The 17,254-nt window shown below is 46.3% G+C and overlaps 1 protein-coding gene across 1 annotated transcript in view; it reads right to left on the reverse strand.

The window, feature by feature from the left end:
• Positions 1-6,668: 6,668 nt before the first annotated feature.
• POLR1E (RNA polymerase I subunit E) overlaps positions 6,669-17,254 on the reverse strand; it is a 29,488-nt gene continuing 18,902 nt past the window's right edge. The window contains exons 10-12 of the mRNA XM_048851782.2: positions 14,544-14,625; positions 11,683-11,814; positions 6,669-7,066 (exon numbers count right to left, since the gene is read on the reverse strand). Of these exons, the coding sequence (XP_048707739.1) occupies positions 6,907-7,066; positions 11,683-11,814; positions 14,544-14,625 (374 nt within the window). The 3' untranslated portion in view covers positions 6,669-6,906. The remainder of the gene's footprint in view (positions 7,067-11,682; positions 11,815-14,543; positions 14,626-17,254) is intronic.

Genomic DNA, 17,254 nt, shown 5'->3' on the forward strand with positions numbered 1-17,254 from the left:
GCATTTTCCAGACATTAGTGAATAAGGGCCCAAATGTTTAAATGTGCCTTGTGATTTTGGGTGCCTGACCTGAGCTGCCTTAAAAGGGACCTGGTTTTCAGAAAGTGCTGAGCATCTGTCCTTTGAAAATCACATCCCATTAAGGCATCTCAGGTTGAGCACCCAAAACCAGTGTCCTGAAATCATTAGTCACTTTTGCAAATATAACCAGTGTTACTGATTCCAGAGGTTCTCAATACTTCTCCACATGCCACAAACAGAGGTACATGACCTGCTTTTAAGAGAGCCACGTGACCTGCTTTTAAACAATAATATGAAAGTAGAGAAATGATTGACCAGAATCATTTAATACCTAACTTCCTCAGAGCAAGAGCTTGCATGCAAGGTCCCGTCAGCCTGTACCTGTGTGGCAATGTTCATTTCACACAGATCAGGCTCTGAGGGGATTTTCTGAGCTGTAGTAACTTAGTCAGACTCTTCTTTAAACTTTTCTGATTTTTAACATCCTATTTAATTCTCAGGCTTAATTCACACTTGGGGCTTAGATCCTCAATTGGTGTCAATGGGATTAGCACCCCTGGAATGATCAACCAGTCAAATTAGTGCTTGTGATACTCAGGTGTTGCAAGATCATGGGGCCAGATTTTCAAAGGTGTTTAGGAGCCTAAAGATCCCAGGGTGGGACTCTGACTCAGCGTTGCAACACATAGCATCTAGGCGCCCTGCTGCCTGGTGGAATCCACACCCCAAATGAGGCTCCCAGGCGACCTGTACAAGGTCCGGGGAGAACCAGGCACTTGAGAATGAGATCCACAGAATCCTGCACACTAAGCCATCTAAACAAACCAGTCAGAAATAGGGAGGAGAGGGGTGTGCCTAGGCCCTGACCCTCTAAGGGCCTTGGATGCCTAACTCTGGGCCAGAGGGAGAGCCCCCTTCAGTTCAGGATTCCCAGCCATGAACCCTCCTGGCAGCCAGGTCAGCTGTTTTTTCAAGAAAAGCTGAGAAGGGGGGGAGGGGTTACAGCTACCTCTGTTTCCCCACTAGCCCAGTGAGGAGAAAGGCCTTGTCCTTAGCTCTCCCATCTCACAGCTGAGGGCCCTGACCACTGGGCTGCGGGGGTTATTTTTGGGGGGGCAGCATTATGTGAACACTTACACTCTGGCCTAATGAATATGTAGAGCGCTCCGTGATTAGGGCACTGACCTAGGACAGAGCAGGCCATATCAGGCAGCATGGGGATTTGAAAACAGGGCCTTGGCATGCAAGGTGAGGCCTTAACCACCGGGATAATGGGGGGGGGGTGTTCCTCACTCCTCCCCCCTCCCCCACCCATGCATTGTATAGGGCACCTGGGCAATGCCTAACTCTGTTAGTGGCGCTAGCCCACTGTGAACAGACCATTCAGAAGTGAAGCACACCTGTTGTCAGAAGGACTTGAAGAAAGGCTGCTGTCAATCTCCGTGCCAAGCAGGTCAAGAGCTTAATTAAATCAGCACAAAGAGCTGGATTGTTAGGCCACTAGATGCTGGAGCCAGGCTGGCTTTCAGAGGCTTATTCAGTATAAATCCAGCAGTACATTTCCCCACCAATTACCAAGAACAGCTGCTTTGGGCGGGCTGAGAAGTGGGTCTGGCAGGTTGTAATTTACAGATAACTTCCACTTTCTAAATAACCAGGGCAAAATAGGCATGACAGATTTTGTAGGGGGCTGTCAGCCGGTGGAACAAAGCACGGGTCAGCGCTGAGCAGCTGAACTGAACACAGTTATTTTTGCCTGGACGTGGACAGACTCTGTAATGGGCAGGAGATGGCAGCGGCCACATTTGGAAGACCAGATTATTAAACCAGTGGTGAAGCTTGGTTTTCTGAAGACATAGTCCCTGGACTATGTCTTGGTTTTCTGAAGACTGGACCCCCAGCCCTACTGATTGCTTTTGTGGGGGGGAAACTTTGGCATGTTTGCTCTGGCAGTGGGCATCATGTTGCACAGAAGTGCTACAGTACATATTCTAGCAGGATGCAGAGATACATGCCTTGACCCCAATTCTCCTGCACTATGCACTAGGGGGAGAGGGACAAACATGCTTTAAGACACCTTTATGGCCCCATAGTCTGAGGCTGTGCAGGGCCCTGTCTGGCCCTTGGTGTCATTTAGAGACATTTCAGGGCTGCTCTAACTTACACACTGCCTCCCATGGTCCCTAGGCAGCAGTGAACGCTGACCCATTCCCAGCCCTGGCTCACCCTCGGTGCCAGCAGCAGTGAGTCAGGCCAGTCTATAACTAGCTTTATGCTGGTGGAAAGGTCCCTGTTTCTGACCCCCTGCTGGCACCAGAGCAGTGTAACAGGGCTGTAGTACTAGTGGGCACCAAGCCCATGCTCTGTAATAGATATGTGATACGCTGCAGTGGCTCTAGGCAATGCACTGGCCTTCCCCGATCACCCGGACAGTGCTCCTCTCCTCTGCACCACAGCCCTGCCAACAGCAATAATGAAAAGGAAACCGAAATCCCTCCAGTTCGCAGCTCCTTTGACGGGGCTACGACCCAGCCCAGGCTCCCACCCGGCTCTTCAGCCGAATTTTGCTCCTAGGACGCTGCATTGAGAGTGACACGTGCAGAACTTCCCTTGGCAGGGCTAAGCTGCTGTAGTCCAGGGGGAGGCCGTTCAGTTATTTTGTGCTGGGTTCCAAATAACTCCTGCTATTTGGTTCTTACGTGTTGCTATCTCATGAGCACAACACGCCGCAGGCAGGGTAGTTAAGGGCGGTTAATTAATCACAGCACCTCTTTAGACTAGTTTCAGAGTAACAGCCGAGTTAGTCTGTATTCGCAAAAAGAAAAGGAGGACTTGTGGCACCTTAGAGACTAACCAATTTATCTGAGCATAAGCTTTCGTGAGCTACAGCTCACTTCATCGGATGCATACTGTGGAAAATACAGACTATGTTTTATACACACAAACCATGAAAAAATGGGTGATTATCACTACAAAAGGTTTTCTCTCCTCCCACCCCACTCTCCTGCTGGTAACAGCTTATGCAAAGTGATCACTCTCCTTACAATGTGTATGATAATCAAGGTGGGCCATTTCCAGCACAAATCCAGGTTTTTTGCAAATGAATTCCAATTCAGCAGTCCCTCGCTGGAGTCTGGATTTGAAGTTTTTCTGTTGTAATATCGCAACTTTCATGTCTGTAATCGCGTGACCAGAGAGATTGAAGTGTTCTCTGACTGGTTTATGAATGTTGTACATTCATAAACCAGTCGGAGAATACTTCAATCTCTCTGGTCACGCGATTACAGACATGAAAGTTGCGATATTACAACAGAAAAACTTCAAATCCAGACTCCAGCGAGGGACTGCTGAATTGGAATTCATTTGCAAATTGGATACAATTACAATTAGGCTTGAATAGAGACTGGGAGTGGCTAAGTCATTATGCAAGGTAACCTATTTCCCCTTGTTTTTTCCTACCCTCCCCCCCCAGATGTTCTTGTTAAACCCTGGATTTGTGCTGGAAATGGCCCACCTTGATTATCATATACATTGTAAGGAGAGTGATCGCTTTACATAAGCTATTACCAGCAGGAGAGTGGGGTGGGGGGAGAGAAAACCTTTTGTAGTGATAATCACCCATTTTTTCATGGTTTGTGTGTATAAAACATCGTCTGTATTTTCCACAGTATGCATCCGATGAAGTGAGCTGTAGCTCACGAAAGCTTATGCTCAGATAAATTGGTTAGTCTCTAAGGTGCCACAAGCCCTCCTTATCTTTAGACTAAAAACCTTCCACATTTTCCCAACTAGATTTGTTACAGAAGCATTTACAGACCTTCAGTCAAAACCTCTGCCTTGATCAGCCAATCTGTAATCTCTGTGGCATTAATTAGCAGCCTCTGCCCAGAAAGTTGAGTACGTTTTCTGTCACGTTTAATGACGGACTGCTCACGACACTTGCCAGGGTGCGCAATAAAAGGCTACGTTGTATCCTGAGAGAGTTTCTGTGGGTGCCTCAGAGGCCCATGTCTCTCCCTGAAGCGAATGCACCACATAAAAGAATAGGAATTTACTCGAGCTGTTAAACACTTCCTGCTCCCTTCAGCTTACAGTGGCTTTCCTCCTCGGAGATAAGCTGCAGCCTTTGCCAGGATCTCCCCTCCTTGTTGAATAGAACAGGCTAAGATTTTCCAAAATAAGTGCCTCCCCTAATTACCGAGTGTCTACCAAAGTTCCTAAGTCTGTTATGGTGCCTAAGGCCTGGGTCTACAATCCATAGAAACCAGTGGGAGTCTTTCCTTTGACTCCAATAGGCTTTGAATCAGGTCCTTAATGAGTTCCCCATTGAATTGAAGAGGAGCTGCTGCGGGCTCTGTGCTTTTGAACATAAGAACGACCACACTGGGTCAGACCAAAGGTCCCCCTAGCCCAGTATCCTGTCTGCCGACAGTGGCCAGTGCCAGGTGCCCCAGAGGGAACGAACAGAACAGCTGATCATCAAGTGATCCATCCCCTTGCCCCTTCCCAGCTTCCGCCAAACAGGCTAGGGACGCCATCCCTGCACAGCCTAGCTAAGAGTTATTGATGGACCTATCCTCCATGAACTTATCTAGTTCTTTTTTGAAACCTGTTTGGCCAGTGGTGGGCAACCTGTGGCCTGCATACAGCCCATCAGGGTAATCTGACTGCAGGCCACGAGACATTTTGCTGATGTTGACAGTCCGCAGGCACGCCCCCCCGCCGCACCAGCTGTAGTTCGCTGATGGGCTACATGTGGTCTGCAGGTTGCCCACCACTGGTCTTGGCCTTCACAACATCCTCTGGTAAGGAGTTCCACAGGTTCACTGTGCATTGTGTGAAAAAATACTTCCATTTGTTTTAAACCTGCTGCCTATTAAGTTCTTTTGGTGACCTCTAGTTTTTGTGTTACGAGGAGTATTTAATCCTTATTTGCTTTCTCCACACATCAAGATTTTATAGACCTCTATCATATCCTCCCTTAGTCTCTTTTCCAACCTGAAAAGTCCAGTCTTATTAATTTCTCCTCATACAGAAGCCATTCCATACCCCTAATCGTTGTTGCCCTTTTCTGAACCTTTTCCAATTCCAATGTATCTTTTTTGAGATGGGGAGACCACATCCGCACGCAGTATTCAAGATGTGGGCGTACCATAGATTTATACAGATGTAGTACGCTATTTTCTGTCTCATTATCCATCCCTTTCTCAATGATTCCCAACATTCTGTTCGCTAAATCGGGTCGTTCATGTAGGTACCTGCATGTGGACTCAGGAGCCTGTCTGTGGACACCGTAAATAAGCACATGGGGGAAGAAATCCATGGAAAAGCTTTTGTTTTCTGTGCTCCTGCATCTTCTATTCTAGCTGAGGGTTGAGTTGTGGTTCTAGCTTTCCCCTCACCTCCCTGCAGGAAATCTAGTCCTAAAACAGCACCTACAAACGAGCTCTTCATTCATCTGAGTTCTGCTGTATCCATGGAACAGCCTTGGAAAGGAGAGAGCAATAAAAGCACGAGCTAAGCAACCAGAAAAAGACTAATCCAATTCTTCTACTTACTTTACAATACGGTGCGCCAGCAATTAAACAGGCTCAGGGGAGAAATGGTGCCTCGTTCCTGCAGCTGGCCAGGAGTCAATAAGCCAGATTCTCCTGCTCTGGGCTGAGTTACATTGTGATTTTAAAGCTTATGGGATGGAAACAGGGCACAGGACAGGTACCAGGAGGTACAGCAGGGCAATGTGAAGAAATGAGTACATATAAGTTTTGTTTTGATTCGCTCCCTGCTCAGCTTCCCTCCCACCCCACACTTCAACAGCATAGCTGGAGCCTCCACTGGGTTCGACTATTATGCTTAAAGGATTTCAGCACAGCAGACAACACTACAACTTTCTGGTTGGTTGACTGGGGTAGGTATGCTGATGATAACCAACGGGCAGGCAGACCCTCTTGCCCTGTACACGCTTCATTCTCTTTTTGTCTGATGTCCTCCATGAAAACTGTCTATGCTCTGCAATTCTGAAAATTTGACAGTGGGAGAATAGGATGGAGAAAAGCTGTAACATTTTTGCCGAGTGCTTTGGTGTAGAAGAATGAAATCAGCTCTATACTTAACTAGAAAAATGCTGAACTTCCACTGATTCCCTCTTATCACATTTAGCAATGATGGGAAACTGTAGAAGTTCAGAGAGCCAGAGGCATGTGCAGGTTAGTAACAATATGCTCCAGCCAAAAACAACTGAAATAACACCAGCTAACGCTGTTGCCAAAGGTCACAAAGCAAGTAAGGGTAGGAATCAAGATTAGGAGGAGTTCCCATTTCCCCAGCTGACTAGTTAGAGGGTGAGAACTTCCTTTTAATATTAATTACAATACGCTCCCAGAGGCACAGACAGCAAGAGAGGAAGAGGAGCTGATCAGGTTAGAAAGTCTGGACTCCTCTTTTCAGATGCACAGCCACGAACCACATTTGTTCAGCAGACTGCGTTGGCCACAGAGCATTCACTCTCCTGCCTGCCTTCTTTCACAGACTTGATGTGCCCACAGCTGATCCAGGACTAATGGAAGTTTGTGAGGTCTGCATGGCCTCTCCTATCTTCTCCTCCCTTCTAGCCGCCCCCATCCCCTAAAAGCATGGGTGTAGCTGTGTAGAAAGGAGGAGAGGGTTTTGGTTTATTTTCAAAAAGGACTGATTACAGAGATGGACGTCAGCCAAACCCATTACTAGTATCAGCCTTGTCCAGTTCCACTGTCTGGCAAAATAGCCCTTCTAGGAGCTCAGATTTCAAGTGGGATCAGGGAACTGGCATCAGCTTTGTTCTTGCAGAGGCTCCTTCCCTGTCCTTTCAGCCAGTGTTCTCCTCAGTGAGATGTGCACAGTATTCCTTTATTTCATCTTCTTGCGCTTCCGCTGGCTCCCTGATGGCTTGTACACAGGTAAGGGCAGAGAGAGGGTGGCCAACTTGTGGTCTTCCTCGTCCGTGAGTCCTGACGGCCCCTTCCTTTTGGAGATCTTCAGCCTCATAGCTTTAGCGATCTCCAGTATTCTGACAAAAATAAAAACACCCATATCAGTGAATGCAAGAGTGTACATTCCTGTGTCAAATCACAAACACTCAGTAGCGCAAGGCAGCCCCCTGGATCAGAGCAATTAGGCTTTCACCTCGAAGGAGCAAGAATCAGGTCAGACGCAAGCAGTAACTTGGCTCTGTGGCTGTTCTCTGGAGCAGTGACTGGCAATATGGCTGGCCTGCCCAGCTTTGGGTAATGAGAATAGCCTGTTGCTTTATTTAGTGGCTCATAATCCCAAGTGTGTGAAAGTTATTCAGTCCATGCCAGTCCGGGGAGAGATGAAGTAAAAGCAATCTACATTTTGTAACGGGCACAGCTCAGGTATTTATTGATTGATAGCACGGCACGCTGCCCTGCAGGAGAGCCCAGCTGATTTCCAGACACTCAGGAGGAAAGAGAGAGAATGTCCTGTGGTGCTCAACTGGAAACTCTTTTGGCTGTCTAGGATGCAGCACTGATGGGCTCTAAGGGCTTGTCTATACTGCCCGCCGGATTGGCAGGCAGCGATCGATCCAGCGGGGGTTGATTTATCGCGTCTAATCTAGACGTGATAAATCGACAGCCGAGCTCTCTCCCGTCAACTCCAGTACTCCACCGGAGTGAGAGGTGCAGGCGGAGTCGACCGGGGAGCGGCAGCTGTCGACTCACCGCAGTGAAGACACCGCGGTGAATAGATCTAAGTACGTCGACTTCTAGCTGAAGTTGTGTAACTTAGATTGATGCCCCCTATCCACCCCGCAGTGTAGACCAGGCCTATGAGACCTCACAGTAGAATTAAAGCAGTAACACGTCAGCAAGGAGAACATGTAGAACTTTTTAATCAGGGATGCAAAATCCTTACTCAAAGAACTAAATCACTCCTGAATATAATGATCGCAGCAATTTCTCATTCTTCCCGTGGCACATGGCGCATCTGAATGTGATTAACAATGCTGCCTGTTCTAGTAAAAGTCCTAGGCTCTCACTTTAGTGTATTCTGATTGATCCCCAATGTCAGCTTTGCATCTGTGTTTCAATGAACAATGCCGTTTGCAAGGAGATTAAAGAAGTGGCTTTTTTCCAGTTTGAGGCTCACTCTGACTTTCGTTTTTCAGACTTCTCTGCACTCATTGTTTCAGGATCCCCAAAAAGACAGCTGTACAAGTCAAGAATCTCTTGTATCTAATATAGCTCACAAAAGGCAGCGTGACCTTTCCAAAAGCCATTTACTTCATCTTTAAAAATGGGGTCTAACCGGCTTCAAACACTGCCATTAAAACCATTATTCCACTCAGTTCCAAACAGCAAAATTACTGGAATCAGCAACAGCATCCACTGCCAGAACATGTACAAATGGAGTCACCCTCTGAAAAGCCAGGCAACTAATAGGTCGGATTACTTCCATTTACCATTGGAATTTAAGCTTTCTAGTCGAGAATCATTTCATTATTTTCTACACGATTTTGTTATGGGGAATAACTGATTTCTTGTTGAAGTTGTTAATTCTGCAGGACACAGATCTCGAGATGGGTTTTTCATACCCTGCAATAGCATCTTTAGAGATCTTGTCAGGGAACAGTCATCCTTATGAACCAGGTCAAGCTACAAAGCATGTCCTTGGAGTTGCTATTTCTCCCACTGAGGTGCAGCAAGCTAAGCATGGTTGAACTCAAATTGCTGACCGGGGGCCAATACATTTCAATTCCAGATGGTATTATGCAGCTGCTCTCTGCTAACAGCCAGTCTCCGCAACCTGCAGGTCAAGGATTCCCTAAGCGAGTCCATTAGATTAAATCAAGAATTGATCATAATTGTATTCTCCAATAGCCTGAGTCACACCCCTTCAAAGTCAGTGGAAAGACCCCTCTGAGTTTTATGGACTCTGGATCAGGCCCTGATTGAGACCTGTTGATAAAAGGCACACTTTACACTTAATACTCAGTAAATATGACACAGACATACTTCTTGTCCCATGGGAAATTAAGCGCTAGGAAGTAACTTCTCAATGAAGATACCGGAGCAAGTGTTCTTCATTAAGGACCCGATCCTGCCCCCCCCCCAGTTGTCCTTGCTAGTCCCAATTAGCCAAACTCTCATCTCCTGATGCCATGTGCAATTACCCTCCCCAAATTTCAGGAAAACATGTCTCCTCTGCACCAGGCGCAGGCAAGGCATTTGGGGGGGACTGGATTGGGGGGGACTGGATTCCACAAGGAATGTGTGGGCCCCTTACTGAATGAGGGAGGCAACCTAGTGACAGAGGATGTGGAAAAAGCTAATGTACTCAATGCTTTTTTTGCCTCTGTCTTCACTAACAAGGTCAGCTCCCAGACTGCTGCGCTGGGCATCACAAAATGGGGAAGAGATGGCCAGCCCTCTGTGGAGATAGAGGTGGTTAGGGACTATTTAGAAAAGCTGGACGTGCACAAGTCCATGGGGCCGGATGAGTTGCATCCGAGAGTGCTGAAGGAATTGGCGGCTGTGATTGCAGAGCCATTGGCCATTATCTTTGAAAACTCGTGGCGAACCGGGGAAGTCCCGGATGACTGGAAAAAGGCTAACGTAGTGCCAATCTTTAAAAAAGGGAAGAAGGAGGATCCTGGGAACTACAGGCCAGTCAGCCTCACTTCAGTCCCTGGAAAAATCATGGAGCAAGTCCTCAAAGAATCAATCCTGAAGCACTTGCATGAGAGGAAAGTGATCAGGAACAGCCAGCATGGATTCACCAAGGGAAGGTCATGCCTGACTAATCTAATCGCCTTTTATGATGAGATTACTGGTTCTGTGGATGAAGGGAAAGCAGTGGATGTATTGTTTCTTGACTTTAGCAAAGCTTTTGACACGGTCTCCCACAGTATTCTTGTCAGCAAGTTAAGGAAGTATGGGCTGGATGAATGCACTACAAGGTGGGTAGAAAGCTGGCTAGATTGTCGGGCTCAACGGGTAGTGATCAATGGCTCCATATCTAGTTGGCAGCCGGTATCAAGTGGAGTACCCCAAGTGTCGGTCCTGGGGCCGGTTTTGTTCAATATCTTCATAAATGATCTGGAGGATGGTGTGGATTGCACTCTCAGCAAATTTGCGGATGATACTAAACTGGGAGGAGTGGTAGATACGCTGGAGGGGAGGGATAGGATACAGAAAGACCTAGACAAATTGGAGGATTGGGCCAAAAGAAATCTGATGAGGTTCAATAAGGATAAGTGCAGGGTCCTGCACTTAGGACGGAAGAACCCAATGCACAGCTACAGACTAGGGACCGAATGGCTAGGCAGCAGTTCTGCGGAAAAGGACCTAGGGGTGACAGTGGACGAGAAGCTGGATATGAGTCAGCAGTGTGCCCTTGTTGCCAAGAAGGCCAATGGCATTTTGGGATGTATAAGTAGGGGCATAGCGAGCAGATCAAGGGACGTTATCGTTCCCCTCTATTCGACATTGGTGAGGCCTCATCTGGAGTACTGTGTCCAGTTTTGGGCCCCACACTTCAAGAAGGATGTGGATAAATTGGAGAGAGTCCAGCGAAGGGCAACAAAAATGATTAGGGGACTGGAACACATGAGTTATGAGGAGAGGCTGAGGGAGCTGGGATTGTTTAGCCTGCAGAAGAGAAGAATGAGGGGGGATTTGATAGCTGCTTTCAACTACCTGAAAGGGGGTTCCAAAGAGGATGGCTCTAGACTGTTCTCAATGGTAGCAGATGACAGAACGAGGAGTAATGGTCTCAAGTTGCAGTGGGGGAGGTTTAGATTGGATATTAGGAAAAACTTTTTCCCTCAGAGGGTGGTGAAACACTGGAATGCGTTACCTAGGGAGGTGGTAGAATCTCTTTCCTTAGAGGTTTTTAAGGTCAGGCTTGACAAAGCCCTGGCTGGGATGATTTAACTGGGAATTGGTCCTGCTTTGAGCAGGGGGTTGGACTAGATGACCTTCTGGGGTCCCTTCCAACCCTGATATTCTATGATTCTATTCTATGATTACTGGCTGTGCCAAGGGGGCATGTGCTCACAATTGGTTTTGTTTAAAAACCTGAGTTCCAACCTTTATGACAGAGACTGTTGCCTCCTGGCAATTAAACACGGATCAAGGACCCAGCGGGGAGTCAGAACTCCGCTTCCCCCTTGTTGTGAGGAGGAGGAGAATAGACTGGAAAACACAGAGGCATTGTTACTCAGTGGACAGAGCACTGGATTGGACTCAGAATTCTACTGGCTCTGTCACTGGCCTGCTGAGTGACCTTGGGCAAGTCACTTTCCCTCCATGCCTCAGTTTCCCCATCTGTAAAAGGGGACAAGGATGCCAAACTCCTCTGTAAAGTGCTTTGAGATCTACTGATGAAAAGTGTTCGATAAGAGCTCAGAATTATTAGTTATTTTAAAAAGCACCCCATTACACCCCAATTCTGCACTGAGCACTGCCTGGGTGCACCCCTCTGACAAGAACGGGGGGAGCCTGTATGGCACTCAGGGCAGCATCTGGATCAAACACCCAACTGCTCAATCGAGGAACTGAAGACAAACCCCCAGTGCTGCCTTCCTCCTCCTCCCCCCCCCCCCAAATTATTAAAAATGACTGAACGCTTCGTGTTCTTTCAATTCACAGAAACGTCACTCACCTGTTCTCGCGGAGTTTCATGTCCCTCTGTAGCACAGTCAGGTCTGTTTGGAAGTTGTTAATGTGCAAGGCTAAGGCTATGACGTAGGCTGTAATTTTAGCTTTCATCGAAGCGGAGATTAAATTCTGGATACTTGAGAATAAGAGGGTAGGGAAGAGAGACAAAATGTGACACTTTTTAACAGAGCCAGAAATATAACCCTTTGGGCTTGTGTCTGCCTACATCTGACGGCCAAACCTGGGATTATATTCCTAGTAAAAGGGATGGGGAATACTGGTGACAACAGCAGCATTATCTCCACTACCAGCTCTTTTGTGAACGACTGAAAAACTGTGTGTGTCAAATTTGCAAATAGTTTTGGGTTGACCAAAATGGCAACTTTCATCAAATCTAGTGGGCTGAAAGATTTCACCCAGCTCTAGTTATAAATCAACACAGCTCTCACAGCAGACGGGTCTAGAGGATTGTTTTTCATACTGACGTTGTACATTTATGTTCAGAACTCCTGGCCCCTTCATGGTAACGCCAATAAAAAAAAAGTACGAAGAGACAATGACTATAAAGCAAAAAAGTTTGGCCCTTCTGCACACAGCCACCTCGGTGGCAGCCAACAAAATTCAATAAAACCACAAGCAGCTTCTTGGAAATGTTATTAAACTAAAACAGCTCCCCAGCGGACCGCCCCCTTGGCAGATGCTTATTTTAATTACTTTCCATGTGTCCGTGTCCTGTGGACAGCCTTTCCTAACTCAAACCTCTGCATTTCTAAGTGTGTGTATTCTGGCGCCTCCGGTTGGCAGTCACTAAACTGCTGAAAGGCTGGTCTATGGCAGGCGGGCAAAGAATCTAGTGCCCAAGAAAAGCAGAAGCCAGTGCCACAGCTCTGACCAGTGTCCAGAACTTTTCTTTTAAAGTGGTAGACTGGAGAGCTTGGTCAGAGGCAGGCATCTATCATGGGGAAGAGGTGAAGTCCTAAACGTGCTTTAGTTTGGTGATCTGGGACCAGCCTGCACCGCCAGGCACAGCAGGGGTTGGGGACCTGCCTTGACTCAGTGGTGACACCAGAGGGTCCTGGCCTGGGAGGTACAATGGCAGCTGGAGCTCCCTGGCAGTACCTTAAGAGGGTACAGTGTGTGCTCTCCTGCTTTCCACTCACTGAGGTGTCTTCTCCTGGCTAGCCCCCTCTATGGCACAAGCCAGAACTCCTGGGTTCTATTCCTAGCTTTACTGCTGCTGACATTACCACAATTCACTACACCTCCACTTATTGGGCTAGCTTCTCCGCTCTGCAGCATCATGCTCAGAGGACCAAGGAGACCGGAGGAGCATCACAGTCTGGCTACTCCTCCTGCCAGCCTGACGTGCTCCCTGGGGTGGGGGTGAGGGAGGAGGCTGCGAGAGGGTGCCCAGGGGCTGCGCAACTCCCCAGCCAATGAGACATAGCCGGTCTTTCCTTCCGCTGTGCTGCCGGAGTGGAGCAGAGAGTCTGCCCTGCCAAAACAGCAGTGATGGTGCGCTAAGGTCACAGGCTGCTGGCAGGTTTCATTCACGGATGTCTGTAAAATGCTTCAGAAAGAGAAGGCCCCAGGAAGATGTAGGCCTTGTCTACACACACACACGCACTGGTTTCATTAAATGGGGTTAGTTAAACTGGCACAGGCCCCTATATGGGCACACCTAGGCCTAGTCTACACTGGAAAAGTTTTGCTGGCATCGCTACCCTGGCATCATTATACCAGCAAACCCTCCGAGTGTAGAAATAGCTCATATCTGCATAAAAGAGCTTCTGCCATCTTAGCTAACACTGGTCCCCCAAGAGAGAGACGCTACACTGGCAAGGCTCGGATTCCAGTATAACTGCATCCATGCTAGGGCTAGTTCCATCATAAAAGGTCACACCTGTGACCAACATAGCTCTACCAGGACACGTTTTAAATTGGTTTCAAACTGGTTTTATCGGTTTAACTTCTGCCTGAAATCTGACATAAGCCAGATTTAAACGGACTGAAGAGCTTCCGAGTGCAAAGCTGCATTGACTTACTGCCTCAGGGCAGAGCTAGACTGGAAACTTCAAACGCTGTCGTGGGAACGCTCCCGCGCCAACGCTGGGAGAGAGCTCTCCCAGGGCTCCTGGTAATCCACCTCCACGAGCGCTCGGAGCCTGTCCACACTAGCGCTTTAAAGCGCTCAGACTTGCTGCGCTCAGGGGGGTGATTTTTCACACCCCCGAGCCAGCAAGTTAGAGCGCTATAAAATGTAAGTATAGCCAAGCCCTCGGTTTCAAATCACAACTTTAGTTAAACTGGTGTGTAGTCAGGGGTTGCATTTTCAGTAGTTCCCCAGTGACCTGGGAGCCCAAGCCCCCAGTGAGTTCAATAGCACTTGAGCTCCTAAGTAGCATGATCTCTTACAAATGGGACTGGGTTTCTAAGTCACTCAGATGCTTGTGAGCATTTTACCCCCAGCCTTTGTACGATGTGAAATAAAATACCTGATTTTAAAATACAAGCCATTGGGCCAGAGTCTCCTCTCACGCTGGTGTGACTCCACTGACCTCAACAGAGCCACTCCTGATTTACACTGGCATAAGGCTGAGGAGAATGAGAGCCAACGTTTCCACACAATCACCGCCTGAAGTACCGATGATTGCTCAGCATAGTGACAGCCCCTTCCATTTTCTACACAGAAAAATCTCTGGACCGAAATCTACAGGCATTAAGAAGGGAAGATGCCAATAATTCAGATTTCTTTATATTACTGTTGAGATGATTTCCTGATAACATGGGCAGAGTTATGATCCCTTGATCTGAACTTTCCTGTGTCACAAACATCAATTTCAAACAAAACAAACCGTTCGCTACCTGCCATTGTTGTACGTCAGCGCTGTGAAGTTTTTCATGAGTTTGCTGTTAATGATGTGTGGACAGTCGGGGCCCATTGCATCTAGAAGAAAAAGCTTTTTGCAATAAAATGATAAAACACCATTCTGAAACATAATGGGGCTTCAATAAAATTAACACTTAAGAACTATGATAACACTGTGCTGGTTTTATACTGCTTCTATGACATCTTTAAGGGAACAACTTAAAAATATATAAAATCAGTGTCTTGACAAACTACTTAGAGCTTCTAGGGTAAGATTTTCAAACAGTGTCTAAATGATTTACAATCTTAAACCCTATTTTCGAAACAGACTTAGGTGTTTACAAGCCAAAATCCCATGGACTTCAATCAGACTTAGGCTCCTAATGGTCTGTCACTTTTGAAAATGGGACTTGGAAGCTTTTGAAAATTTTACCCCTAGAATGTAGGGCAAGCTTCTGTACCATCTACGGACTGTCATTTTGTTCTTTGTTTGTACAGTGCCTCGCACAGCGGAGTCCTGGTCCAGAACGAGGACCCCTAGGCACTTTTTAAAAAAATATTATTAATAATAAATTAAATTACATCAAGTATTAATACAACATCATTCCTTCCTTATCTGTGTTTCCATTACCAGAAGGTTATTAACACTTAAATAGTTTTTCAAAAAAACTGAATTTCTTTTTCACCACTTAGGGGTTGTCTACACTTGAAATGCTCCTGCTGCTGGAATGCTTCAGTGTAGACATTACCTGTGCTGAGAAGCAGGGTTCTCCCATCGGTATCGTTAATCCACCTCTCCAAGAGGTAGTAGCTAGATCAGTGGAAGAATTCTTCCATCAACCTCACACTGTCTACACTGGGGGTTAGGTCAGCTTAACTGCATCATGCAGGAGCGTGGATTTTTTCCACACACCTGACCGACGTAGATGGGTCGACAACTTTTTTGTGTAGACTGGGCCTTAGAATGGTGAGGTTCACTTTTATTTCATACCACTTTGACTTTTGGACTCCCATGCATCAGGGTGGCTGGGTTCCCAATACAACAGAGGAATGTTTAAAGAAAGTTTTTTCTACAGAAATCTAAAGCGGAGATTTTCAAACCTGCTCAGCGGATTGAGAAGCACAATTTCCGCAGAAGACAATGGGAATTATGCATCCAAATCCCCGTTGAAAATCCACACCTAAATGTTTTGTGTGGAGCTTTTAAGAACTGTCGTTACTGCACCTTTAAAAGCAAGATCATTTTGGATGCAGAGTTCAAAAGAGCTTGTTAGTTGGAACCAATGGAGGAGAAGTTGGCTGGAGACTGAACGTACAAATAAAGTGAGGCTGGATAAACTTGTAAATAAGGGATACCCTCAGTTCTGCAAGCTCTCATCAAGTGTCTCATGATATTTGGTGTTTTTCTTAAATCTCCAGCTGCTGGAATCAGGAGATTGGATGAGAATCTCAGCTTTCATTTAAAAAAAAAAAAAAGATCCTAACCTTCTCGATTGTGGAGAAAACCTTGAAAACATAAAAGTGTGATCCTGAAAGCCCAGAAACTAGAAAGCAAAAAAAACCTGCCAAAAAATTTATTTAAAAAAATAAAATCTCATTGTTTTTAAACCAATCATTATTAAGAACATAAAAACAGCCACACTGGGTCAGACCAAAGGTCCATCTAGCCCAGTATCCTGTCTTCTGACAGTGGCCAATGCCAGGTGCCCCAGAGGGAATGAACAGAACAGCTAATCATCAAGTGATCCATCCCCTGTGGCCCATTCCCAGCTTCTGGCAAACAGAGGCTAGGGACACCATCCCTGCGCATCCTGGCTAATAGCCATTGATGGACCTATCCTCCATGAACTTATCTAGTTCTTTGTTGAATCCTGTTATAGTCTTGACCTTCACAACATCCTCTGGCAAGGAGTTCCACAGGTTGACTGCATTGTGTGAAAAAATACTTCCTATTGTTTGTTTTAAACCTGCTGCCTATTAATTTCATTTGGTGACCCCCTAGTTCTTGTGTTATGAGAAGGAGTAAATAACACTTCCTTATTCACTTTCTCCACACCAGTTATGATTTTTTGAGATCTATCACATCCCTCCTTAGTCGTCTCTTTTCCTAACTGAAAAGTCCCAGTCTTATTAATCGTTCCTCATACAGAAGCCGTTCCATACCCCTAATCATTTTTGTCGTCGTTTTCTGAATCTTTTCCAATTCAATATATCTTTTTTGAGATGGGGAGACGACATCTGCACGCAGTATTCAAGGTGTGGACGTACCATGGATTTATATAAAGGCAATATGATATTTTCTGTCTTATTATCTATCCCTTTCCTAATGATTCCCAAAATTCTGATCACTTTTTTGACTGCCGCTGCACAGTGAGTGGATGTTTTCAGAGAACTGTGCACAATGACTCCAAGATCTTTCTTGAGTGGTAACAGCTAATTTAGACCCAATAATTTTATATTTATTCTGAGGGGCCTGGCTCATGATTTTTGAATGGGTTGGGTTGGCAATGCTGTGCTAAGGTGATGATTTTGACACCATTCTGAACCAATTAACAAAAAAATCTGTTTTAAAAAAAAAAAAAGAAAGACCTTCTTGATAACATCGTGAGAAAAAGCAACATATGAAAGAATATTTGGTTCAATGTCGATGCCTCAAGGGTCTTCCCAGTGATCTGCGCAACATGCGGAGAAAGGGAAGATTGTATGA

The sequence above is a fragment of the Caretta caretta genome, chromosome 5 (genome assembly GCF_965140235.1).
Source record: "Caretta caretta isolate rCarCar2 chromosome 5, rCarCar1.hap1, whole genome shotgun sequence".
NCBI lineage: Eukaryota > Metazoa > Chordata > Testudines > Cheloniidae > Caretta > Caretta caretta.